General features: G+C 46.5%; 2 protein-coding genes across 6 annotated transcripts in view; both read right to left on the bottom strand.

Moving 5' to 3' along the window:
• mtmr11 (myotubularin related protein 11) overlaps window positions 1-3,146 on the bottom strand; it is a 33,080-nt gene extending 29,934 nt beyond the window's left edge. Inside the window, exon 1 of the mRNA XM_079744912.1 lies at window positions 2,700-3,146. Within this exon, the coding sequence (XP_079601038.1) occupies window positions 2,700-2,756 (57 nt within the window). The 5' untranslated portion in view covers window positions 2,757-3,146. The remainder of the gene's footprint in view (window positions 1-2,699) is intronic.
• Window positions 3,147-4,662: 1,516 nt separating this feature from the next.
• Window positions 4,663-27,397, bottom strand: part of otud7b (OTU deubiquitinase 7B) — a 33,559-nt gene continuing 10,824 nt past the window's right edge. Inside the window, exons 2-12 of one of the 5 annotated variants that reach the window (XM_079744870.1) lie at window positions 21,384-21,634; window positions 20,591-20,764; window positions 19,764-20,036; window positions 18,563-18,664; window positions 17,491-17,618; window positions 16,470-16,576; window positions 15,846-15,973; window positions 15,083-15,238; window positions 13,705-13,819; window positions 12,803-12,881; window positions 4,663-11,482 (exon numbers count right to left, since the gene is read on the bottom strand). In XM_079744870.1, the coding sequence (XP_079600996.1) occupies window positions 9,968-11,482; window positions 12,803-12,881; window positions 13,705-13,819; window positions 15,083-15,238; window positions 15,846-15,973; window positions 16,470-16,576; window positions 17,491-17,618; window positions 18,563-18,664; window positions 19,764-20,036; window positions 20,591-20,764; window positions 21,384-21,468 (2,862 nt within the window). In that variant the 5' untranslated portion in view covers window positions 21,469-21,634 and the 3' untranslated portion in view covers window positions 4,663-9,967. The remainder of the gene's footprint in view (window positions 11,483-12,802; window positions 12,882-13,704; window positions 13,820-15,082; window positions 15,239-15,845; window positions 15,974-16,469; window positions 16,577-17,490; window positions 17,619-18,562; window positions 18,665-19,763; window positions 20,037-20,590; window positions 20,765-21,383; window positions 21,635-27,397) is intronic. The other 4 variants (XM_079744871.1, XM_079744872.1, XM_079744873.1 and 1 more) reach the window with 4 other exon arrangements.

Below are 27,397 nucleotides of genomic sequence, written 5' to 3'. Positions count from 1 at the left end.
TGGGTCAATATATATGTGGCTTTTAAGTGGGCTGACATTACCATATGAACCTCTGTTATGAGCGTTATCCATTTTAAACTTCGCTCATGGGGATATGTGTGGTAGTTTAACAACAGCATCCTTCTGAACAAGACTTTACAAGCACCGATGGCGTTTAGCCTCGCTTGAAGGTTGTTTTAGACAAAATCTTCAAATGTAAAATAACGACATGAATATGCGAATGAGTTCTCACTTGTAACTGTTTTCATAATGAGATCCAGTCTAGAGGAGATTTGACATTCATCTTTCTACACAAGGCTGCGTATCATTGTTGCTACAATAATGATGCTTGTATTATTATAAGCCTTACTTTGAGTGAAAGCACAGCTGGATGAATACATGCATGTTAATGTAAAAGACCCTAGACAGTGTTATGCATACACAACGTTATAAAGGAACATTCAGAGTCGGTTACCCCCTACAAAAACTTCTAAATGTGTGATGTTAATCACAAATACAGCCTTAAATGTTAAGATTATGTGTGGAGGCCTTTTCCTGTTATTGAATTACCACATGGTGTCCAAAGTGATGCAAATTATAGTAATTCCTATAAGTGATGCTTTGCAATAATCACAGTGTACTAGCTTAATGACCATTGCCGTCTCCACAATCCAAGACAGACTATCAACCTAACATTGCAAAGCCAAACCCATCTCCAATTAACGCTGACTGATAAAGAACATAATAAATTGCAAAAACACATTTATAAAGGAACAGTTAAAAATAAAGCCAATTGTTTATCATATTTGTGTTCACAGTAGTAATGCACAACACACACAACACTCACACTCCATAGGGTATTCTGAGAATATTCCTAAACACACGGTAATTACATGATGTCAACTGTTGCCTCCCGCTCCTTTCTTCTCTGTTTCTGCTGCCCTTTCCATCCCTAATCCTCGCCTATTTCTCAACGCCTCTTGCTACCTCCTCCTCATGCGCTGCCATGTGTGATGTTGCTACGGTCATGTGTGTTTGCATATGAAATCTGTGATGCTGTACTGAATTGTTCACTGCCCCTTGCCCTGTTGTCTTGTTTGTACGACCCCAGTCTGTGCTTTCTATTATTTTCCTCACAGCCACTGATCTCATAGGAGGTCTTTCGCCTTGTCGTTAATGAATTTGTTCCTAATTAACTTGCTTGGTAAAGTAAAGGTTGATGATGACGATGATGACGATGACACACACTGGAAAGCAGTCACAAAACTATGAACACATGACATTTAACACAAGCCAGTTGATTCTCATTGGTGCAGACGGCTTTGGTTCTGATTGGGTGTGGTCGCCATGTGGCGTCGATGAGACAGTCCTATCCGGTTAGGATCTCCAGCCGCCCACCCCCTCCCCCCTCGTCTGACCTTTCCTCCGCTGTGCAGCTTTGTGTTGTGGGAGCCATCTCGGTGGCCTCAGAGAGATCTGGTGAACAGCGATAAGACGAGCCTCCTTCCACATATTATTCAATAATCCTGTGTTCTGGGGGGGTTAGGGGCCATGGGCAGGACCCAGCCCCGACTGGCTGCCCTTCTGAGGCACAAAGACAGTGCATTTTATGGTGTGTGGTACACTGAAAACGACAAACATTACCTGGATTAAACCGATATTTTCAGTAAATAACTCACGTTGTACCATGTTCTTAACACGACTTGGTCATGGGATTGGTGTGTGTGTGTCTGGTGTGTGGGGTGTGTGTGCTGGTGGAAGGGGTCATTGGAGGGCACCTGACAATCTCTCATCCATCAAAAGCCGTTGCCACGGTTACCATGGTGGCAGCCAGATGTGGATGCACATCAGCCATGTGCCATATGCCTGACTTAGGGGGGTGGAGCTTCTGTTAAGAGTTTTCCCCCAGTGGAGGCTCAAAATAACCATGGAGCGGAAAATACACAAAGGGAAAAGCAGAAACACAGGGGATCTGGCAACCCTACTGGAATTCATGATCCTCCAAACTAACCCATTCATACAGTCAGCTCACTGGACTGTCTGCTGTTGCTGCTGGTAAATTGTCAGAAGAGACAGTAAGAAATGCAATTTGTGCTTAATAGTGATCTTCAAATGGGGCTTTGAGGTTCTGGATCATCTTGGGGGAACAGTTCACTCCATGAAGCTCAAGCAACCACGTCCACCCCAACAATAATATTCTCAAACACAACCAAACCTCTAACCACCAAGAGTCAGCAGCCAGCAGTAAACACAGTAGAATTGGATTCCATGCAATAACAAATGTGTTGTAACTTGTCTCCCACCAGAAAATAACTAAGCGCAGCATTGTTAACTGCCCCTGGTTAAGCAAATACAGTAAGGCATTCCATAAAAAGGAGAACATAGGAGTAATCCAGAAATTGCAAACAATCTGAGATCCAATGTCTTCATCTATACCTCTGCCATTGGGACTGAATTGCTTCCTGCATCATTAGCATTTCCTGGCCACCCTGCCTGGTAATTGGCATTGAATAATTAGTCTACAGAACAGCACAAAGAAAACGACCAAAACATGAAAGGAGGTTTCAAATGTGAACGGTTATACGTATTTGGTAATTGCATCGTGGACGTAAGGAATTCAAAATAGTAGTGCCCTTTAAAATGTTTTATAACTGCTTTTAGTACTTTTAATACATATGTTTCTGTTCATATCTTTAAATGTAAATTTTGGATCCACGTACCTTCATATCGGGGACCATTTGTCTGACTTTGAACGTGGTTTTAGATCCCGTTAACATATTGGCGACGTCTTCCTCTGGTCCTGCTAATACATCAACAACCAGTGTGTATACAAACCGCAACCTTGTTTTCTATCGGCAAGGGGGTGATGGGTTGGCTGTTCTTTCCATTCCAGTACCAAACAGTACAAAAGAAAGAGGTCCTCTATGATGTGCCCAGACGGTATTCTATCCCGTACCACCGGAGGAGGTACAACAGAGGTGCTCAGCAGTAAGGGACTAACTATTTTCGCTCTTTTCATTGGTGATTTCTGGGGAAACATCAACGTCCCAACGACAAATATAATTTTCCGGACAAAACCTGGAAGGTAGACGAGTAAAAAACAGCGTCACTGTTAGTCACGGAAAGGATAACTGTATTCGCAGCTCACACAACTCACAGCCGCGTACTATTTGTTTATTCCCTCGCCATAGTGAAAATGACAGACTAGTGAAAAACCCAGTGCAGGGAGCTTCTTAAAGGGCCAGTGCGTGTCGGCGATTCAACCAACCCAAGGCAGAGCATGGACCCCAGAATTACGGACAGCCCATTTTTTAAGGGTCTCTAGTTGACCTGTGGATGTTATTTTTCTGATTTCTTTTTTTTCCTGTTTTGTTATGTTTTATACTATTTATGTTTTTTCTCCGTAGACCGTCTGTATTTTAGGGATAATGTTACCTAACATGTATTGCACTGGGGAACGTAGTCTCCTTTATTCCCATGGTCATAAAATATATTGTCCAGTAGTGAAGAAACTTAACGAGATTTTTTAATTGAACATGAAAAAACAGCAGAGGAATGAACCTTCATTAAAAATAATCCATAAGATAGGAGAAAATAAGAAAGAATATAGACATGTGTAGGCTTATCTTGAATGGATTTCAACCTGTCAAGACAAGTGGACAGCAGGCCTACCTTGTGTCGTACGGGAGAAGAACTCGTACGGTTCATCCAAACAGCCAGCGGGGGAGCGGGATGGAGCCCGCTAGTCCCTTATTAAAGACCGTTTAGTGCAAATAAAATATATGGTAAAATATAAGTTAAATAGAATGCAAGTGTCCTGAAGTACAAAACGTCTGTCGTCCCTCAGAAAACCGAAGGCCAGACAGCGTCCTGATGAACTATAATAGAGGGAGGTCTGGATTTGTTTGCCACATAGGAAACTGTTTAATATTACATAAAGGTCTCCAATTTCTTAATACATAAACCAGCCCCAGACACGCGACCTTGCATCATCTGAGCTGCAGCCGCTCCACAATGCATAATGTAACAAGGTTAGGGTGGGGGGGGGGATACTCAATAAGATATTATATAGAGCGATAGGTATAGATCTATAGGCCTACTTCAGGTTTTTGTAAGCTATACAGCTATGCTGTACAGCTTCACCCACAAAAGCCACCTTTCAGTAGTTTGTGTAGGTCTGTCTAAAATACACTTAACCACATTATATTTTGCTTGTCACTTCAGTCTTATAAATATTGTTGTGTTTGCAGGTTAAATATATCATAAGTACAGAATATAACTTTATAGCCACAGTGTATAGTTGACCCAATGACACAACTGAACCTTTATAACCGGCAGTACTACAGTAAGCAGAAGTACGCTACTTTAGCTCTAATCTGTTACAATTGTAAGGATTATAAGGCCAGTTGTTACATAAGTAACAACTTCATAATAGCTCATTGTTGATGAGTTTAGATGTTTTATTACTCCACACCATCTCAACTTTACATTTGCACAATCTGTATCTGACATGGGTATATTGATTCAGCGAAAGATATTTACCTAATCAAGAATATATATACACAAACAAAGAATCAAACAATAATGGTGGACATGAGAGGACATCTTTTTTTGAAATACATTGAGAATTTATTCAAACGGTGCAAAAAAGAAATTCAATAATTATAACATAAATCAGTCCTTTCTGTCTAGATTGCACAGTCACGCAGCCTTCGATCTCTCCTCATAAAATACATCAAACTTAAAAAAGGGACAACTGAATTTAAAAATAAAAGCATACATTTGGTTAAATGAATTGCCTTTTACGTGCAACTGTTTCAGTTCCATGCAACCAAAGTATCGTGTGAATGTTACAAAATAAATGACACCGATGTACAATATAAAAATATATAATATTAAGTCAGTTGTTAGAAACGAAACAAAAAAAAAGTCGGTGTTTTTATTTTGTGGGAGAAAGCCAGGCCAGAAATGGCGGAAGGTTCCAACTCCCGACCAATCCCGTCTCCTATCGTTAGCGTCATCTTTTAGCATTGCACAGATATTGGTCGTTGTAGGAACAAAGTAATGACAAGAGAAGCCAAATGCCCGGCTGCCAGACTGTAACCCATGTGAGAAAGAACATTCTAGGTTAGCTCAACTAAACGCGCCACAAATAAAAATAAAATCGAACAAACTTCCTATAAATATATACTTATATTCTCAAATCGTATCTCGCCAGGCTAGTTGGAAGAAACCGTTTTGAAAACCTTGAGAGTGCTCCTCAGTTCTTCTGAGGAGACCCCTAACGTCTTCATGGGTTTAAACAGGTTACTCCCAGAGCTTGGCCCGTCAGCGTCGTAGTGTGGATAACATACATTCTTCTTCTGGGAAACAAGAGCTCACTGGGCTTACAAAAATAAAACCTCAAACATATCTATACAACTCCTCCGCTCCTGTTGTCCCTCTTCGATAATAAAAAGAACTCGTTTCTGTCCATTCAGTTCATGATTTGACGTTTTCCTTCGTAGAGCTTTCATTTCCTTGCTGATACATTTCGGGGAAGGGGAGCAAAGAACACAGTTATGGGTTTTCCCAAATGGGAACTGTGGCTGAGGTCAAACAAAAAACTGATAGCAAATATCTTCGTCCGGCATTATTGCATGAACACACCACAACACACGCATCACTACACACATTAACACACACGCATGTACTGGGGTATAAAATAGTGGTGGAATCGGATTGTGTGATAATACTACATGATAGTATTACATTTCTCAGAGCCTAAATTTAATCGTTAAAACCAGCAATATTCAAAATATACTTAGATAGTAACCACAAAGTGGGAAGAACGTTCAGTTGTATGTAGGCTAATCTCTGTAGTCTAATGCGAATTCGCAAAATACTGGAAAAACAATAGTGCCATCTATTGTGCAAGGCAGTGAATTGCATACTTAATTGTGCTTTGACTTGTACCCAATTTAGCAATTTGAAGGAAAGGTGAAAAAAGCATTTTGTTAATATCTGAACAGTTGTCTTCATGACATGACTTAGTAATATTTTGTTATTGTTATAGGAAAATCATGAGGCATTAGTCACTGACAAGATAGTTAGTCAAGGAAGCCTCGTACATGATCACTGAGGAGTAGAATATGGGCTCTTTTCAACGGCATCTACAACAACTCACCAAGCTAGAGACATGGAGGGAGAGGGATGAAGGGAGAGAGACAAAGAGCCGATAGGACAAAGAGTGAGAGAAAGATACAATGACCAATGGGAGAGACTGAGAGAGAGAGGACAGAACTGCAACCTTTGTCTTGCGATCCCTCACTAAAAGAGGACGGTTAACAGCCACCAGCACTGCCACGGCAAAATGGCATCTGGCTTTCCCTGGCCCCCTGCGCCCCACACCGACTGGTGCTACTACACAAGCAAACTAGCAGCCGGGCCCGAGTCTCTTGCCTCCCTGCTGCTATGGATGGCAGTATCTAGAGCCTTAAAGTATCGAGGAGAGCTGTGATGTAAGCGTCAGGACAACAGTCAGGGCCCTCCAGAACCGAGCGGACAGGACATGGTCCAAGGCCCAGGGGAGAAAGTGCTTGACTTTGTGCAGAAAGAGGTGACTGGTTTTAAGAGGTTCCGATGCTTCGGGCTTAGGGTCTTCCTAAGAGGAGACTGAGATCAGTAGGAGGCTGGATCATTACACACAGACATGGGCAGGGAGGGGATAGGTAGTTTGGAGGGAATGTCCTAACATCCAACACCTTGTTGTGTGTCCTAGAACATTTCACCACAACGTTATCATCATAATCGACATGCAATTACTGCATGCGCCACTTTGCAACGCTGCATGCAACACTACACCGGGAGATGGATCGGTCAATGGATGAGACAACATCAAAATGCCTGAACGCTGCAACAAACCGCAGGCTGATAAGATTGCAGACCAGGGATTCAAAGATTCACATATTGTGCTTCTCGTGACTTGTAACCCTTAAAACAATCCAGAAGAAATGCATGAATTGCGACAGTAGCTATTGGAAGTCAGCATGACCGCAGCGATGAGCGGTAGCTCCCACAACAGCATGTGACTGTGTTTGTGGTTTGCAATGATGCATTCGTCCGTTCAGGTGGTGAGCAAACTAAATACCACTGTGCTAACCAGGAGAGGGGGAAGCTTTGCTGCATACGTTTTAAACTGGCCGGGGAACACACATGCAGGCGTCGTTAACCACACTGCCTCTGCAACACCCCAGTTCCAAACACTACTCCGATGGTTCATAGTCACTGGAAAAAAATAAATAAATATATACTGTCTCGTTTTCAAGGAGATGCTGCAAAAGAATAAAAGATGTCATCGACAAAATATTGGTGTTTAAACCTGCCAATGCCAGTCTGTTTGAGTTCCCCGAAACGTTAGCACCAAAGCAGGCCTGTAGAGTTTATAGCATTACATGGACTTTCTTTAAGCAAATAACAAAAGTTACTCAAGGAAGGGAGGAAACAACGGACTGGTGCAATTTCCATGAAATCTATGGAAACGCATGAAATCTGTAACAGTACTTTAAAACAAGAAGTTTTAGATGCATCTTTAAAACCCCATTAGTTCACCAACTCAAATATATCAAATATTATTCTTCCCACTTATGAAGCAGAGGTGTTCTCTCCCTCTTTGTGCTTTCTCTGCTGTGTGTTAGAGATTTAGTATTGTGAGGACCTGTCATTTATAGACACCACCAGGGGGAGACAGTGGCACGGTAGCCTCTCCACCGCGCGCACACACGCAAACATACACACTAGGGTTGGGCGATTTTCCAATGGAACGCTTTATCACGGTTTATAACAAATATAATGCAGTCCATATCAATACTGTCCTAAAATACGTCAATCTTATAAGCGTTTAATGATTTCACACTTCTTTAAATTTTCTGACAGATCTGGGGTCGTACTTAGTGTCTGCTGTGTTCATTTGAGGCTAGAGAATTTGATCTGATGTCAACCAACTAGTGGGATTTCCTTGAGCACAAGAAACAAGCCTATGATGCTGAAGGGGCAAAAATGGCAGAGTGAGCTAGGAAAAGCAATGAGCAGCGCCTGTGAATGACTGAAATCAATTTGGAACATTCAGATTAAAGGAAATTAATGGTTGAACTACTCCCTTATTTCTTCAGCACACAAAACAAACTTGCTGGAGGCATGTTCCTTGTGTTAGAGAATAAAGGCAGAATTAATGATTGACCATTAGCATACATTGAATTCGGTTTGTTGACCTTAAGTTCTCAATTGAATGCCAGATCGAATTACCAGCATTTGCTCCACCTTATGTGCACTGAGCCTAGGCTATATAAATATTGATGAAAGCAAGGTATAAAGTGCTGGCAGATTTATTTCTGAGGTTGGATGAGCACAAATAAGGAAGGTGAAATCATGTCTCTAACTATATCGGCATACATGCAGAATATTGTTTGGGGTGCTATACGGGGAAAAACAGGAAACACAACACTTATGCTGTTCTCAAATAGAGCTCGTAAGATGACCCTTCCGGTAGACCCCCATGGGACCTCTGAGATCGTAAAACATGAATGGGTTTCAATGGAGAGAAAGTTATTATTTTCTGGTCCCAGTCTTTATATACCCTGGATTACACATATGTTGTGTGTGGATTTATTTAATAATTTTTTATGCAAAGAAAACAAAAAAGAATCGCAAAGAAGTTTGATAATGTTAGGTTTTGTGTGAGGCCGCTTTGTGAACTACAGCTCCTCGCTGCTCTCAACGCGAAGGACATACGTCACCACAACTCTGGTACAGACATGGCGATCTCTCTGCTCCACTTCACTGCTTTTTCCAAGGGGAGGATAAAAGCATCGAAAGAGGTGAAAACCATTCTAAGTCGGGGCATGTGGAGAGTTTCAGTTATGCCGATGGGGAGATTGTCGGTCTTGTCCACGCCAGTGGCAGGCAGCGTGACGTCACATACGAGACGTGTAGTCTTTCTCATTGTGTTTTCTCTACAGCCTTTAACTGAACAATTGCACAATAAACGGTCAAACTCTTGGCATGAAAAATTATCATTTAAATCCACAAACAACATACGTGTAATCCAGGGCATATAAAGACTGGGACCAGAAAATAATTACTTTCTCTCTATTGAAATCCATTCTAATTTTCCTAGCCCAGAGGTCCCATGGGGGTCTCCCGGAAGGGGCGGACTTACGAGCTCTATAGGCTAGCAACATACTGGAGGTCCCGGGGAAACTAATTGTCAAAGTAACCCAGTTTCAGGTAGCCGACAGCAGAATATAATTTAATAATTCCTTTCACCGCAAAGGTCTAGCCTAACCTATTAACACAATGTTATGGATAGCAAGCTTTTGAAGGTCGTAATTAATCGCATATCTATTCATCAAACAGTCCTAGAAGCATTATACCAGATAATTAAATTTAAATGAATTATCTATGAGCCAAAAATGGGGAAAGAAGTGATTTGCAGAGGATTGCTTCGACCCTGTGGCAGAAGAGACTGTAGCATCTCATGGCACGTTGGAAACAGAAGTTCTAGGATGCGCTAACGCTTCATAATATGAGTTGCTTTTTCAGACAGTTGAACCGTAAACCGCAATGTTTTGTGGTTTACAGGGGGGAAAAAAGGAAAATAAATAAATAATTGCCCAACCCTAACACACACACACACACACACACACACACACACACACACACACACACACACACACACACACACACACACACACACACACGGACGCCCGCATAAGAGTCACTGCCAAGCCTAACAGAAGTGCAGTCGGTTGAACCAAGAGTCTGCCAGGGCCAGCGACCGCTGGCGGTCCTCCGGGGTGTCTCGTCTGCTAGCTCCCAACAAGAGCAGAGCCACACCCGGAAGGGGGTGGGGGCAGAGCTGCTAGGGCCGCTCTCCCGCGCCACCCGCCCCTCCAAACACCGCCTCTTTCTGGGGGGACATCTGAAGGCCACTTCGTGGTCGAAGGTTGGTTTAGAAGCGGTGGATGGCCGGCTCCGCCTCCCTCCTCTTCAGCTCCTCGCGGTAGCAGCAGGAGCAGTAGTTCCCCGTCTCCGGGTGGCCGTAGTAGGGGCAGTCCTGTGTCCGGCAGGTGCTGGACAGGGAGGACAGGGCGCCGGCGCTGCCCAGTGAGTAGTGTCTGACTGGGGGCAGCCCGCCACGAGGGTCCAGGCCGGCCCGCAGGTCCCGGAAGCCGTTGCTGTAGCTGCCGCCCCCGGCGCTACCGGGGGGCTCGGACAGCGGGTAGTCAGGAGGGTGGTGCTCCAGGGGGAAGGTGGGGGTGTAGGAGCTGGGGATGAGGCGGGACGGGCTGAGGGAGGCGGGGCCCTGCGGGGGGATGTAGTGCAGCTGGGGAGGGGGCTGTGCGGTGGGACAGTGGCGGGGGAGGGTGGCGTAGGAGGGCAGGCCAGGGTAGGAGCAGGCGGGCGAGCCCCCGGCCAGCTGCCGGCGCGTGTCCAGGTGAGCGTGGGGGTGGAGGCTCTGTGCCGGGGGCAGCGAGGACGGGGGCAGCGAGGCCGGGGGCTGCTGGATGAGGCAGGCCCGGGGGATGGGCACCACGCCAGAGTACATGGTGGGGCTGAGCGGCGAGGGCTTCAGGTGGCTGTAGGACAGCGCCGAGCCCTCCGCCGGCTGCTCCTCTTTGGGCTCGTACGGCCGGTAGCCCGCCTCCCCGCCCGACTCCTTCTTGGCCAGCGGCGAGCCGTTGGCCCCGCCCTTCCGGTCGCCGTCCTCCGGCTCGGCGCGGAAGCGATCCTGGGCGTCGGCCAGGTAGCGCTGGATCATCTCCTCCTGGAAGGGGTGGCGGTTGCTGGTGGTGAGGAGGCCGGCGAAGATGAACTTCCGCTCGCCCTGCATGGCGGCGCGCAGGACGCCAAGGCTCACCTTGACGTCGGCGCTGTACTTGTAGGGGTCCGACTCGGTGCTGCCGCCGCTGCTGGTGCTGCTACCCGTGCCCGCCAGACGCTCGCTGCCCGACGACGGCGAGCCCTTCCCGGAGTCCTCGGAGATGTGGGCCGAGGGAGAGCTCTCCTTGCTGCCCTTCCTCCCCTTCAGGGACCCCTTCTTCTTCTCCCCGCCCTCCTGCTTGGCCCCGCCCCCGGCGGCGCCCTTCCCCGCCATCAGCCCGCCCACATTCTTCTTCAGCTTGCTGCCCAGGCTCTTGCCGAAACTGCCCAGCTTGTTGGCCACCGAGTCGGCCCGCTTCTTGTCCTTGTCCTTCTTGCTCTTGTCCTTGTCTTTGTCCTTGTCCTTGTCTTTGTCCTTGGCACAGCCGGCGCCCGATCCGTTGCTGGACGAGCTGGACGAGGACGTCGAGTGGTTCTTCGAGGACGCCCCGCCCCCGTTGACAGTCGCCACGCCGACGCTCTCCCCGTTGCCGTTGGAGCTGCTGCTGACCGACTCCTTGTCCGATTCCCCGGAGTCGGGCGGCGTGCGGGCGTCTTCCCCCGCCGAGGCCGTGGGGGACTCGGGCTGGGCCAGGGGAGCCTGCTAGGGGGGACACAGAGAGAGGACAAAGGGTCAGCCCACAGCACCAGGCTGCTGGAGACCCCCAACCCCTGGGTAGCCAGAACTAAGGATATAAGGATATAAGGATAAGGATACCTCTTTTGTGTTCCTACTTAAGGTTAAGGGGAGTTTCTTCCTTGCCCATTTAAGGACTTCTAAGTTAGGGGCCTTATCTGACGTGGGCTGTGATGAATACAACACCGTGTATCTCCTAGCAGAGTGAATCAAGCTAGCGAACAGAGAGGAATCTGGTGTCAGGGGGGAGGAAATAAAGGCGTCAAAAACTGAAACGTTGTTGAATCGTAATGAGTGAGCAAAAGGCGGTGAGTCATTAAAATGCTTGAGTTTGAGGGGTACAAAACAGTTGGGGAGCAGGTGGCGGAAGATGAGCACGGAACCATTAAATCATGACTCGATATCAATCACCCACACATCTTAACACCTAACTCCAAATGCCACTAAATGAGCAGGAGCGTAATGTCCTCCTTAAGTGTGACTCATCACCGTACTTAAGTGATTAAGGAAACGTCTGTCAGCTCTGCTCCGATATGGAGAAACCTGAGAACAGGGAGAGTGTCAACCAGCTTCACTGTAGGTGGATGAAAACAAGTTATTTTTAAATAGATGTTTCACTGATGGGTCATAAGTGGGTTGCAGCCGGTGGACCTCGGGATGTCCATAATAAAGTATTTTACAATATGTGAAAAGCCATTTGATCATTGGTTGGTTCTGGACTGAACATGGGTATACTGTATTGATGAGCAAAATACATATAGTAGAGGAATCCTGGAATCTGGAACAAAGTACCTCCACCAAAGGTGGCTCATTGACCACCACACCATGTCAATTGTTTAGGAAGCCCTGTCCTTAATGACTTAAAACTGTGAAGAACTGCCATGAACTCCCACATGTCTCTGCTGTGGGCCAGAAACATGTACTAAAGCACAAGAGAGGCCATTGACAGGGGGGGCAGTGACTTACCGCCCTGTGGGTCCACTTGGGCTGCATTATGGAACAGGGGAGATCTGTATTATACATTCGGCCCAGGAAACTATAGACTGAAACATTGACCTGATAACAGGTGAGACGGGCCACACAGACCCATTCAAATAGCTCCTGTACTCAGGAAAGGTTTGAGAGGGACAACGGGAGTGTAGAGTTTGTGGTGCATTAAATCTAAGTTTGCTGACATTTAAACTATATACTTCCTCTATATGTTGAGATACAGGCTTTCGATTGGTAGCTTGTTTCCTACGTGTTGAGACAGGGGCTCTGATTGGCTGTATGTGACTCCATCTTTACCTCACAAGGCAGGGGCAGCCACGTGACGGTCATGTAGCTGTGCAACATCTGGAGCTTGGCCTCTAGAGAGAGTGCCACCCTGATTGACAGAGAGAGAGAGATCACTATTGGCAATACTGACAAATGACAAAGACAGAAAACCGGAAAAACATAGCTTTTTGAGATTAACTGGAAAAATATTATTTCACAATTATAATTTCAACATCACGTTTAGAAATTTGCCCACATAATTATTTATATTCAGCTGATAATGGTAGGCACTGGAAGGGACTGAGCGCATCTTAATGTCAATAGAGGTGAGAGCTAATCGCGTTGATCCCCGATTAGTGTGTGTGTGTGTGTGTGTGTGTGTGTGTGTGTGTGTGTGTGTGTGTGTGTGTGTGTGTGTGTGTGTGTGTGTGTGTGTGTGTGTGTGTGTGTGTGTGTGTTAAACTATTCTTTAAATCAGTATTTCTTGTTGCTACAGCACAGGTTTATTTTTGTCCTTCTAAAATCTGGGCTTGAGCGTCACGAGCCGGTTATTTTGATAACATGAGTAACCATAAGAAGCGCTGACTCACCACTACCCAGTCACTCCATCAGTTTCAACATTTTAAGAACCACTCGTCTTTTCTCGCCGGAAAAAACATGCAATGACCAAACGTCTCTGTGGGTGTTTATTAACAGTCGATAAAGAACTGTCATTTATCTCATCAACAAAAAGATATCTGTTAAGTTAAGCTTTATCCTAATCAAGTTGTATCATCTTTTCTCCTCAAACGCATCTCTGATGTATTTTTTAATTGTTTTCTTATTGACTCGTATTCTTGTAGACTTTTTCCCTTGTTTAGCACATTGTGTTGTGGTTCTGCAGGAAACCCAGATCAATTTCCCTGTGGTCCCTAAGGCACAGCAGGGGGTACCTGGCCAGCATGACGTTGTCCGTGTCATCCTTGCCCCACTCCCACGCCTTCCCGGGGTCCACAGCAAAGTGCACAGGCAGCATTTTGTGCTCTGAGTCCGTCAGAGGGATCACTACTGTAGGGCCAACAGAGGGGAAACAAGCCGTCAGTGCTCTGTTTAAAAATACCATAGGTCTACTTCAAAGTAAAAGCCCCCCTCCCGCCCCCAAGCTCAGTGCACTGCAGTAAAACATGGCACCACTTTTATCTTCTGAAAAGTATTGCAGTGAAAGTGCTTTACTCAATCCAACTGCGTACAAGCAAACACTTGAAAAAACACAATCCCCATTGCAACATAACATCAGCTGTTCATAGATCCACCAAACGAACTCAGTTCCCCCACATAACCACAATAGCGTTATAACAATCGGAATCTTATACAGATCTATTTTCGTCTTATTGACACGTGAAGACTGTGAGAGTGTGAAAGCGGTGGAAATGAACAATCCTTGAACACAAAGACTCCCCACAAAGCTGCTCAGCACTGAACTCAGAGGAAACAGTGGACGTGATGCAGCAGCCAGTGTGTACAGCTGTGTGCATTACATCACTGTGCTCACACGGCTTCAGCAAAAACACAGCAGCAGCCCGTTATGGAAATGATGACACAGAATAATAGCTGTAAGCCTGGGGCAGAATTCTACAGATGATCTTCATCACCAAGAGCGAGTAAAGGCAGAATATCTTAACAAGAAAGAACTCAACTGAATAATCAAGAGCTTGTTTGATCATTGACCATGATCTACTGATCTTTCATTCTAGACAGAGAGCTCTTCAGTGTGTTTCTTGGTGTTGAAGGACAGGTTTGAGTGAATCCTGGAAAATCGTCTCAATTCATACGATTCAAATATGGACAATGAAAACAGTTGGTGACTTGAAAGACTTAGTGCCCGAAGAGTTTGTTAACATGCAGTACTACACAGCTATTTAGCAACATAGAATCTAGCCGCTTACAATGTCAGGGCAACGGTGACATTATTTCACACACATACTTTATCATGTCCGATCGCATGGCGGCTAAGGTATGTGCGGGAACTAGTTATTAACTAGTGTGTTGACAATTGTAACACCCGTATCGAGTGTGTTTATTGAGCAAACACACTTATCTTTATGACACGGTTAAAAGGAAAACATGGGTTTTATTCTCCTCACTAGCAGCACTGTTCCCTCCAGGGTTATTAAACAGCATGAATCATTCTGCTTGGGGCTTATAAAGCCCCATCTTGATATACACACAGCGGCTCATCGTTTTACTCCTCCTTCCTGGGGATATAGGCAAGGAAAGGCAACTTTATTTATATAGCACTTTTCATTTAGGGACGTATGAGCGAAGGCACACCTTTACCCTGCTCTTTGGAGACGTCCTTCTGCTCCATGGACACCAGGGCTGAGAAGTGGGCCTGGTCGTAGGCCAGCACCAGCGGGGATCTGTGACACTTTGCAGCTGGCACCTCAAGCGGAAGGTAGATTCCTCCGAATGGGATGGGGGCGAACGCTGGGGAGGGAGATTCACCAAACACTCCAAGTCAAACCTCACGGGAAATCAGGTTTACTGTTAGAGGTTGTTTCTGAGTGGCTCAAACTGAATACGTTTTGAGGGGAAGCCTGAAGTCTGTGGTTTTGAGCAAAGAGCCAAAGTACTAGCCAAGAGCCAAGGACTAGCTAAGAACTAGCTTTGGGCTTAGTACCAACTGGGAGCCAAGGACTAGCTAAGAACTAGCTATGGGCTTAGTCGTGGCTACTATCTCTTCATCAAACACACGGAAGCCAACTAGTCACGTCTCCTGGCTTTCAGCAGAAAGAATAATACATCAGGCGAGCATACTAATGGAATTGAGGTGAAAGCAGCGGTCATCGGGCCATTACGGTGAGACGGATTGCGGTCACACCTGGCATAAAAACACCAGTCTGCGCCCATCAGATCTCCATTCCCCTGGTCTACGTGTAATTCACCAAGAACACCACACAGCCCTGTGTGTGTGTGTGTGTGTGTGTGTGTGTGTGTGTGTGTGTGTGTGTGTGTGTGTGTGTGTGTGTGTGTGTGTGTGTGTGTGTGTGTGTGTGTGTGTGTGTGTGTGTGTGTGTGTGTGTGTCCGTCCTACCCTCTCCCCCAGAGTCTCGGAGCATGGTGTCGGCTACCACCACAATGGGCCTCTTGAGGACGTGGGCCAGGGCGAACACGTGGAACTCCTCTAAGCTCTCGTACACCGGCTCCTCCGCAGACTCCGTCCTGAACAACAACATCAACACACCAACAGCATCAACACAACTTGAACACAACAACAAACACCACGGCAGCATTAACCCAACAATAACATCCACACAACAACAACAACAACAACAACAACAGCGTAAACACACCAATTACACAACAACAGCAGTAGCAAAAACACAACAAGAACATCAACATAGGAACTTCCACACATCAATATCCGGCTGAAACACCTCGTCTATGCTGTGTATATGAAGGGTGGAAGGGCTGCATCATGGTCTCATGGTGGTTTTGGTTATAGTCTGTGTTTATTCAGGCGTAACATAAGTCAGGCCAGACTAAACAAGTTTGGACCAGACTAGAATAGAATTGGCCAGACAAGATCAGATAGAATCAGTACTTATTATTATTTTTTTTATTTATTTCAGCGTAGACTAGGTCAGGCCAGACTAAACGCGATCAGACCAGGCCAGACCAGACCAGGAGAGGAGCAGGAGTGGGAGGCAGCCATTACCCGTTGGTGCTGTTAGTGCTGTAGTGTATCCTGGGCTCGCTGGACGCCAGCTTCAGTAACTCGTTCCACTCCTTCTGCCACTCCTCCTCTGTGTACACCAGGCCAGACTGAGGGACACACACACACACACACACACACACACACACACACACAGAGGATGTGAGACAGGCCAGCACATGTACAGCAACAAACAGAGCAACGGACAGATAGACAGACATGCAGACAGACAGGAAAGGATACAGACATGCAGGCAGATACTGAGCCTATATAATGCCACATGCCACATTGAATTTCCTCCAGTTAATCAGATGGATGTTTGCTCGGCATGTATGCAGATCTAGCTAGGAAGTTGGTTTTGGTGTCAAGCCATCTGCGTGTTATTCTTTTGAGAAACTTCTTCTGAGAGGCTACAAACTTAGCCTTAGGGTTTTTCCTCAAAACTGGCCTAGGCCATCTCAGGTCCCTGAACCTCACACCCAATACTCGGCTATTCTTGGCCCCATTGTTGTGTTGCAAACACTAAACTATTGTTGGTTCTTCCAGATTTCCTGCCCTGCCCCGAGTACCTGGTCGTCTTTGATGCCGTCATCTATCGTGCATGCATATCTGGTTCAATATGATTCCTGCAGCGATGCAGAACTAACATTCGGCTTAGGTTTGCCTGCTACTTATATCTGGGAAGTTTCAAAACTTGTTTGTGCAGAACCAGCCACCTAAACTTCACACGCTTTTATAAAGATGGTTTGCTTTGATTGTCAGAAGCCCTCACTTGCGGTGGGTTGTTGACACAAATGAATGCATTGGCTGAAATTGTCAGCCCTGCATGCAAGGTATACTTGAGCGAGACACCTCGTCCTTAATGTGTGTGAGAGGACAATTGTGATGCGTTCGCGCAGGGAAAGAGCTTCAGCTGACTGCACGCCCGTTTACCCCCGCTCTCAAGCAGTGACAATGGGGATGATGATGACGAAGGACAGCGAGTGCTCGTACACGTGATGTTTGGAAAGGGTTAGGGTCTGACCTCTTTGTTCTGCTGCGTCTGCTGCCACCTCCAGCGGCGGCGAAGTGCTTCCCGCTCCAGCCCGTGGTCCATCAGCGTGTACAGGGACTTCCGTAGCATCAGGTCCCGGTCGTGGAAGCCCCACATCCCTGCAACCAGACAAACGCAGCATATCGGTGGGCTCATTCCCACCTCGGAGTAGCCTCCGTCTCTCTATGGAGTCCCTAAGTATTCAGATATGGACACTAAACCCTCAGATAACCCTAACCCATCCATTTTGTGTCACTAGTTGGCCTACGAAAATTTCATTCACTTGTGTTGACTACAAAAGTTGTACCTGTATATGTAAAGACCCATTTCGCATTTTGGGCATAAGTGGATATTAAGACAAATTTGCAAAGTAGGTAGACATTGCTTTAGCACTACTAAATGACCAGTATTATTCTATTCATCTGAAGGGCATAGGGCCGATAGCAGAACAAGGCTGGAGCATCAGAAGCAGACAGAGTCTGGTTCTACTTATCCCGCCACACACATCTGTCCGCTGGCTAACTGCGCAACAGGTCCGCCTAACAGATGCTTCATAAAGCCACATCGCCAGCTGTGTTCCATTCAAATGTGGCGGTCCTATTATACCCGTTGATAGCACAGAGGCCTCTCCGTGTACACATGCACCGTGCTTCTAGGCCTGTTCAGCCCCGAGCTGATGGCCTCTTTTTTTAAAACATCTGGATGGAGATACAGGGTACATGAGGTATATCATAAGTGGAGTGATGAGGGGTCTTGGAACCCTGCCTGGCCATCACTTACAGCCCACTTAATTTGCCATTCTACAGCTCTTCAGCGGGCAACGCGGAGGCCAGTGTAATACGCACCGTTAACGCCGTGAGCTGCAATTAGCGGTTGAACTAACAATAGTGCTCCCATAATGAATGTTAATGGAGTGTGAACGTCTGCTGTAGCGGTGTGCCAGTGTGTGTGTGTGTGTGTGTGTGTGTGTGTGTGTGTGTGTGTGTGTGTGTGTGTGTGTGTGTGTGTGTGTGTGTGTGTGTGTGTGTGTATGTGCTTTGTCGGGGACATTTGGGGTACCCACCCAGAGAGGCGGCGTGTAGCAGGCAGTTCCCATCCCCGCTGGTTGCCAACGGTAACAGACTCTGGCAGTTTGGGCCCACCCTTGTCCACCAGTTGAGACGACCTGGGGAGGAGAGGGGAGGAGTAGAGGCAGGAAGTGTCAATGCGGCTATTTGGAGCACAAACACAAGGGGCTGAACCTGAGCGCCTGCCTCCCCAGCGGTGAACTTTCTTCTGTGGAAAACACCGGCCACCAGGTGGTGATCCCCACTGACGGCCCCCCCCATGAATTACAGCACCGTTCCACATCATTTGAAGCCACTGTAGCGTGGGAGTGGCATGACAACTTCCTTATTATTCATTCACTTCCGGGTTCAAAAACAGTTCAACCTGCCTTTCCCCCAGCCTCACAGACATCTGATCGACATGTTCCAATATGTTGAAGTCTTGGGTATCGGTTACTCTTTGGGGGATCCGATCACGCCCGGCACATTAACAGTCAGGTGTGGACACTCCCACGTCGGGTCTTGCCTCTTATCTGTTGTGCCACATCCCACCCCGGGTTGGTCGGGCTTCTATTGTGATCGGATCTTAAGAGGGCTGTGGCGGACACCATCTGGGATGGGTTTGAACAGATAGCTGGCTACTGTTTAAATTAAGCACATCCCATGTCCTGAATTCAGTCACATGGCTCCCGGGAGGCATGAGATGCCACCATGAAAATTAAACGTGACAAATTACAAACTGCACTTGGGAAAGTAACGCATGATTAGATCGCTTGGTTCCGCATCATTCATAATCTAAATTTAAAAGGTTAGAACATTCACCGAGAAGCACATAGATAACATAAGCAAAAGGTTATATCTGTGATCTGACTTCATAACATAAATATTCCTGTTGAAATGTGGTTGATGTCTCATTCAAATGTTAGGTCCTACTCCACTGTGACTACGCTGTGTCTGTGTTCCGATCCGGCGCTGATTACAAATAATCAAATTGAAATGACAAGTTTAACGTAGGCCTGGCGTTTGTTATGGAATCATCATAACAACGTTGTTTATGTGCGTGCAGCTTCGTCTGTAAACCTCCTTCTTGTCGAGGATTGGAACCACGCCCGCTCCGGGGTAGTGAACCCGCCCACTCGGGTCAGGGATAGGCCCCGCCCACTCGGGTCAGGGATAGGCCCCGCCCACTCAGGTCGGGGATAGGCCCCGCCCACTCACCGGCATGCTCCAGCGCCACCATCATGGACTGCTCTATGAGATCCCTCTCGATGAAGCCCCGGAAGTCGTCGCGGTACACGGTGAGGTCGGGCAGCTGGAAGGTGCACAGCGGCATGTCCAGCAGGTCGCAGGCCGTGGCGCCCGTGCTGGACACGTGCGAGCGCGCCAGTGACACGATGGTGGAGCTGGCGTGGGAGATGCCGCGTGACAGGCGCTTCTCCGTCGCTGCTGGGGGAGCGGCGAGACAAGATGGCCGCAGTGAGCTTGGAGGCGCTGTCATTTGTTAGTCAAAACAAAATGACTGTTAGTCAGTGGTTGTCCTTTGAGTTGAGAAGCTATTACTAAACAAAAAAAATAATTGTTGTGAAATGGAGCCTGTTATGTGCACACTAGACTGTAGCCCTGGTTCACTGCAACATGGCATGTAATCCTTTGGACACACATTTATCATTTTATTTACCTAGTCTAAAAAAAGCCTAAATAAAGATTTCAGATAGCGCCTTAAACGCAGTATAAAACAGGTCAGAACCAGGCCTTTCTGGGCATGTTCCATCCCTCCCAGCTCCTCATCCTCACGTATACATTACCGCCAGTCAAACTAAACACGATTTAAGCAGTGGAAACCCCACAGGAACTGATTCTTTTGACAAGTAAATGTCAGTATGACTTAAATACTGCCTTTTTCACACCGCACACGCTTCACACTTTCATATTTTCCTTGGCGAAGGCACCGCCTCCCAATTGCATGTAGAAGTGTTGCTATTCCTAACATGTTTATGAATCACACACATGACAGGACGGCTGGGGGGGGGGGGGGGGGGCTTCACCTTGCACCACTTCCTCCTGCCGCTGCAGCAGAGGCCGCCCCACCCGGGCCATGTCCTTCTCCGCCGGGGTCGGGTACTTCCTGTCCTCGCCGAAGGAGTACGGCAGGTTGCCAGCGTGCACCTGTCTCAGCTGCTCGAAGTCGCTGAGGGCCGCCGTGATGTCCCAGTTCTTACCTGTGGGGGCAGAGGTAGGTTAAGACGGGTGAACAGCTGACGCCACAACGCTGCGTGCGAGTTACGGCCCGTCACGACGCGGCCGCACGCTGGCTCGGTGTGTGGATGTAAAGGCCACCGGCGCATTCCGCTGCGTGGGTGAACATCAGGATCGGGAGCAGGCTCCTGCGTGCTGCCGAGGCGTCGCAGTACGTTACAGTTCCCTCCTGGAGCCATATGGAGCTTATGCTGTTGCTAGGTAACAAGAGAGCGGAGTATTTGGTGTATGTGTGTGTGTGAGTGTGTTGTATACTGTCTGTTAGTGTATCATTTACTTACCGGCAGCCTTTGTGCCAAAGGGGGTAAACTACCATTTAGCTGGATGCCCCGCCCACACACGGACACCCACACACACACACTTGAACTGACTTCAAGGAAACGAGGGTGTCACAGAAAGCTTTTTTATTAGAACTATTCATATACCATTATTATATAAGTTAGGTATATCTTGCATGACTTATAAACATACTATTTACTGTGACCAACTTTGAAAACAGCAAAATACTATTGCATAAAGAAATACATTGCTGTAAATATTGCAGTGTCAGAATTTCCCATCATGCTTTGCGTGGGTACGTACCCTCCAGAAGATCCCTTGCCAGTCCCGGTTCGGCTCCAGTTGAACGCACAAATTCGGACAGGACTGTGTCCATATCCACGGTCATGTGATCATGAAGTGACAGGGCGATGGGGGAGCATCGGAGCGGAGGAAACTAAACCCAACTAGACTGTTCACTGATAACAGTCCTGGCCACCGCAGCCAGGGAGGTGGTGGGAGGAGGAGGAGGAGGAGGAGCCGCTCTCTACGCCACACTGCGCTGCCAGTCACACCTGGAAAAGAGAACAATGCCGTCAGAATCACCGGTTCTGGAAGTGGTGACCGGTTCCAAGACCAGAGATGACACAGGGTGAGGTGAAAACAAGCCCAGCCGCCCCACCTGACGTCATTGTAAAGCAAAGGGCCTGGGTGGGGGGCTCAGGCCTTTTGCTCTGCTCGAACTGACCTTTGAACTCTTTGACCTTAAGCGGTCGCAACACAGTGTTGACATAAACACAACTATATGTATTTCTATTGCATTTGCTGGAAGTCATGCTGATGATATTGATGATAATGATCATGCTGATGATATTGTGTTCCGCTGGTACTCAATCATCCAGTTAGCAGGTAATGGTCAAATTGTGATACATTGTAAGAGTTAACGGTGTGAATAACTCGAATTTCTTTGACTGGGACATTAACCGCATTTGCAAATATTACATAAAGTGGAAATACGTAACAGCCACCCCACCCCCTCAATCTTAAGATGATAAATTACACCATTACATAGTCATAGTGATGCTAAAGGATGCTTGTGGTCAGCTATTCACCACAAGGACAATCCATCTCTGTGGTGGCTCTGCTTCGTTTTAGATTCCACTTGCTAAGTTTACCATGACTCACTCTCTCCGCCGCACCTCCTCCTCTCTCTTTACAGCTGACTACACTTATTTCATGGTATTGTGCATTAGTACTACTGGGCCAACTCGGAGAAGAGGAGAGCAGATAGCAATGAACATAATTCACTTCATGACTCATTTAATTCAGTTTAAAATGTATCCAAGCTACTTCCATTAAGGTGTTTGATAATAATGGGGCCAATTAGTCTGACTGGGTGGACATTAATCAAACCAATCAATGACCCATTATCACAGCAGTGGGGCTTGTATTACTTGGAAAGGAAGTGGTTGGTGCTCTGTTATTGCCAAATCCTTATTATCCACTCACGCCCCTTCTATGCTTACTTCACATCGGATTATGCTGTTTGAGTTGGAATTGTAGCACCACATTACGACAGATGGATATGTTGTGAAAATGCTCTTTAATTGTCTTGAGGGAACGACGTGAAGAGAGCATGAACAGTGTGTTCTAACACAGCAATGCAAACCAGGAGGATGTCATGTTATCAATGTCAGCACATAACGTACCTGTAAATAAAGACTGCTGGACATCTGACTCATATTGGGGATTTGAATGTGTTCCCAAGGAAGGCAAATGCAACACTTATAAAAAATATAACATTACCAGTCCCAACATTTCCCAGAGTCATCTGAATATGAAATGATTTACAGAAAAATGAGCTCCTAGCCAGATGCTCATACATGGTAGCTAGCATCACACACAGTCTTCCCACCCATACAGTGGGGACCAAGCCAGGTAAACATAGACACACTGTTCCCTGCCTTTGTTCCAATCGGAGGACGGTTTGACTATGGCTTGGTGGTGGGGTTAGACCCTGCAGCTAGCAGGACGGCCCGGGCCAATGATTTGTTGTCCTGGCCGGCTGAGCCTTTGTCTGACAGGGAGGAGGGGAGGGCGTTACGTAACAGGAGCTGCTGACAACACGTGGGTTGAGCTGAGCCGATCCGAGAGCCAGAAGTGAGGCCTGGATCATTAGGGCCGGCATGGAGGTCACCGCACCCTGGCGAGGTGTCACAGTAGGTGGGCTGGGAGGAGGGACCCGTGACCAGCACATCCGTGCTGCTGACTCCAGCTATGGAAGTGGGCTTGGCATGCATGTTCCAAGCCCACGTTCGTATACATTAAGTCAAAGCCCTTAGTTAAATGCCTTATTGTGCACCACAGACATGCCATGATATGTTTTCTCTGGCATATACATTTATTAATGTTGGCCTATTGTTGGTTTATAGATAGAATATTGTCGTTATTATGAATGCATACAAATTTCATGTTCATGCTGCCATCCCAACCTTATATTGTGACAGGAAGGTCACAATATAGGCTATTGCTACATCAATAAATACAGCAAAGCATCATTAAATATTAATACAAAAATCGCATACACAGCTCTATGAGCTAAGGATCTTTTTTCACAGAAAAAGTCGTTTAGGGCAAAGTATTATACTGCTTAAGCACACACACACACACACACACACACACACACACACACACACACACACACACACACACACACACACACACACACACACACACACACACACACACACACACCACAGCAGGGCCATATTAAGAGGGAATTGTCGGCGTTGCTGATCTGATATTGAGGAGGGAAAGATATGTTTCTGTGTTGTCTGTGTCCTAATGATGCAGAACACAGGCCAAGCTGCCATCACCTCTATGTACGGCAGCCAAGCGCTAAAACGAGGTGAACAAGATTAATGACCACGCAAGTTAAGTGCACAAGCTCCATTTAAAACTTTGAATCTCTGCTGTACCTCACGCCGGGCAGGCATGCAGTCATATTCAAGAACGTTAAATAAATGATGTTAAATAAACATCTGATTCAAAGTCGTCGCATCAAATATTAAAAACAGCCACCTGCATGTAAAATAATAGATTTTCCGATTTTTTTTGCGTGTCGAGGATATGATAACGGCCTAAAGGACAGGCTAATTGTCCTTCCAACAGACCTCTCTTGGGTACTTAATATCTTCTCTGCATTAGCATGAAAGTATACTGGGTGACATATATATATATCAACTAATCAGACCAAAGAGATTTTATCCCATTTCTACTGCAGCTTAATCACACATTATCTTCACATGTGTAGACTTATAGAAACGGATCCATTCATCACTAATTCCCAAGTCACAACTAGGACACAAAACTTCAAAGAACTGTTTGGTTCAAGGTGGATAATGAGATGGTCAAAATAAGTTTGGACGAAACTAGAGATACTCAGTTGATAACACAAAAGCATTTTAAACAACAACAGACGTCCTAGGGCTAGCACAGAACACAGTGATGAAGAGAGGAAAAAAAGTGGACGACCAGTAACGGCACGGCAGAGATGGGATAGCGGAGAACACGGTCGGTGTAGAAGGTGTTGCAAACACCGAACCAAACCCTCCGTCAGGGCTCCCTGTCGATCATGCTGGCTCACACAAAATGAGGTGGCCTGCATTTACAGAACACTGACAAACAGGTGCACTTGAGATGAAGGTAAAATAGCCCAGGGTGTCTTCAAGTGGAAAGATTCTCACCTGCATTAGCCATCTCATTGTTATTGCTTTCCTTTTTTTTTTTTTTTTATACCTTACTCAAACATCTCAACCAACGCAATAACTACCTACACTTCATGGAAAATAGGCAGCAGAGAATTCTTCCATTAACGTAAGGAGCTGGGGAAGGAGTCGTTGAGTGTCACTGCTCCTTAGTGCGGCTTTGTTATGCTTCCATTTCACCCCAGGACACAACTTTCCCTTTCCCCATTACAAGAGGGATCACCTAAAGCCCAGAGGGCAACCGGCAACCTAACTAAACCATTTAAACATAACTGATTTAAGGACAATAAATCACGCTTTAAAAACAGAAGGCGTCATCCCAGGAGCTCCGGGAGAGCGTTGAAACGAGTTTGTTCCGTTAAAAAACGCTAAGGGAGAGAGAGAGCGGTGACCAGCTCCATAAATGTGTCAGTGTTTTTTCAGCTCAATTCAAATAAACTTTTCCTGTGATGATGGTTAATATGAGGCACATCCGTCTGCCCTCATAACATCATATGAGTAATGAGATAAGGGTGCCTGAGCAAGCACCAGCGGAGGCAGGGCTGGGCCCTGCAGCCCAGTGTTGAGTTCGAGAGTATGACTGTAGTGTGGGTTGGAAGGTGGATGCTGCATCCCTGGCCTGGAATTCCTGGAGGCCCATAGGATAATAGAATAGAAATGGGACACTAGGAACAAGTATTCTTATTAGTCTGATCATTAATTATTGTGAATATTCTTTTGGAGTAAAGTAATTGCTTGGTATTTATATGAACTCACCGGTACATTCATAACATGTCACGTAACATTAGTTAGGAACTCTTTCTTTGAATCACTGACATTAAGTGACTTCAAGTGAATAGGGGCTGTGCTGTCTCTATGGATCTCGACTGAGTGCCAGACATCGGGGGCTGTTATCTCTGGATGTTCACAGACACTGCTGGGCAGCGTGCAGGCACGCCATCGCTTGGGGAATAAGGTAAACAACTTGAAAGATGACCAGAGTGTCAGAAGGTGATGTCATGCTGTAGCAGAAAGATGACCAGAGATAAGATTAGCGGCAGAGAGAAGGAAAACAGAAGGCGGGTGTGGTGACATCATGGCGGCCCTTCAGCTGGCTGGATCTCAGCGGTGGTGATGTGGTTGAAACCGGTCAGCCAACACCGACTGGACCATTACATAATCTCACAGCTCCCTCTCAGTAGCAGGAGGGGGAGGAGATGAGGGCATTCTGTGTGGACTGGCGGTGGGGTGAAGGAGGAAGGGAAGTATGCAGGCTTCCCTGGAGGTAATATCTGCTGAAGCGTTAAGAATGGTTGAGTGGAAGTATTAGCTTAAGGAAGGTTTAAATTGGTACGTTTGGTTCGGGTGTAGGTCTTAGGTGAGTGGTGGTTAAGGATTGGGGAGAAAGTGTTCATAGCTGTCCCCATGGACACCAAGCCTTTCAGTCAGCTCGCCTCCTGCGTGTATGCAGATAGCCACTCAGCTCAACACAGCAGCAGACTCACAGATCTAGAAATCAACAGATCACAGATCGGGGAGTAATGCTAGAGACACTGAGACTTAGGATTGGTGCCAAAACCAATACCTGATAATGAGCTTTCCGTGAGCAGTCGTGCAATCAGCGGATACCTGCATACATTTGACCGACTGTCGTGCGTAATTGACTATACCATGAGCAACCATGGTCAGGACCTGCGTTGGGTGCATAGAGAAGTCTGCATTTCTCGGTGAAGAAAAGGGAACGGGAGGATACGTTGGAATCCCTCCATCAGCGGAAATTACTGTAGTGTGGGTTGGAAGGTGGATGCTGCATCCCTGCCCTGGAATTCCTGGAGGCCCACCGATGACTTTTGCCTGTATTTCTTATTCTTCTATTAGAAAATCAGTCACCATAGACACACACCCCTATTCACCAATGATAAACCTGATAAACGACAGGGCTGCTGGTTGCGGGCGCAGAGAGGTACAAGTGTGAACCCTGTTTCCAGTAGGCCTCTGGCGCGTTCCAACAATAATGGCGTCATATAATACAATATCTCGTATAAAAGCATGCACCATGTCCGCCAACCAGTTTGTTGTTGGCTGGCGCCATACTGTTGCGTCTGTTCTACACAATCACAGTGTAGGTACCTTTGATTATCATGTCACAGGCTAATGCAACCTATACTATAATCATCAGTGCATGACTGATTGCAGTGGCACTAGTAATTCAGTAACGATTCTGCAGAACTGCTGGATGCATGTAGGGAAAACAGTGTAGCAAACCATAGCTCAAGACATATGAGTAATCGGACAGAGTGATTCGACGGTGGCCAGTTGGAACAAAAGCCTTTGTTCTAGTAGACCACACATTCATACAGAACCGGACAATGCTTTCTTTATTACAGCGACGTTATGAGCTGGGGGTAAACATAGAACGCTTCAGTGAAATAACTCAACACTGTATGGAAACAACAGCTACGCCACTGGAGCACATGAGAGCCAATCCTGACATTTTCTGCAGTAAGGCCTGGGACCGCCGGCTGGATGCGTCGTGTCTGAACTCAATGCAATTTTCTTTTTTTAAAAAGGGAGAAAGAGTTGCATAAGGCC

Source organism: Pollachius pollachius (genome assembly GCF_949987615.1).
Source record: "Pollachius pollachius genome assembly, chromosome: 1".
Lineage (NCBI taxonomy): Eukaryota > Metazoa > Chordata > Actinopteri > Gadiformes > Gadidae > Pollachius > Pollachius pollachius.
The sequence above is the reverse complement of the archived record's forward strand: the minus strand, read 5'-3'. Positions and strand labels throughout refer to the sequence as shown.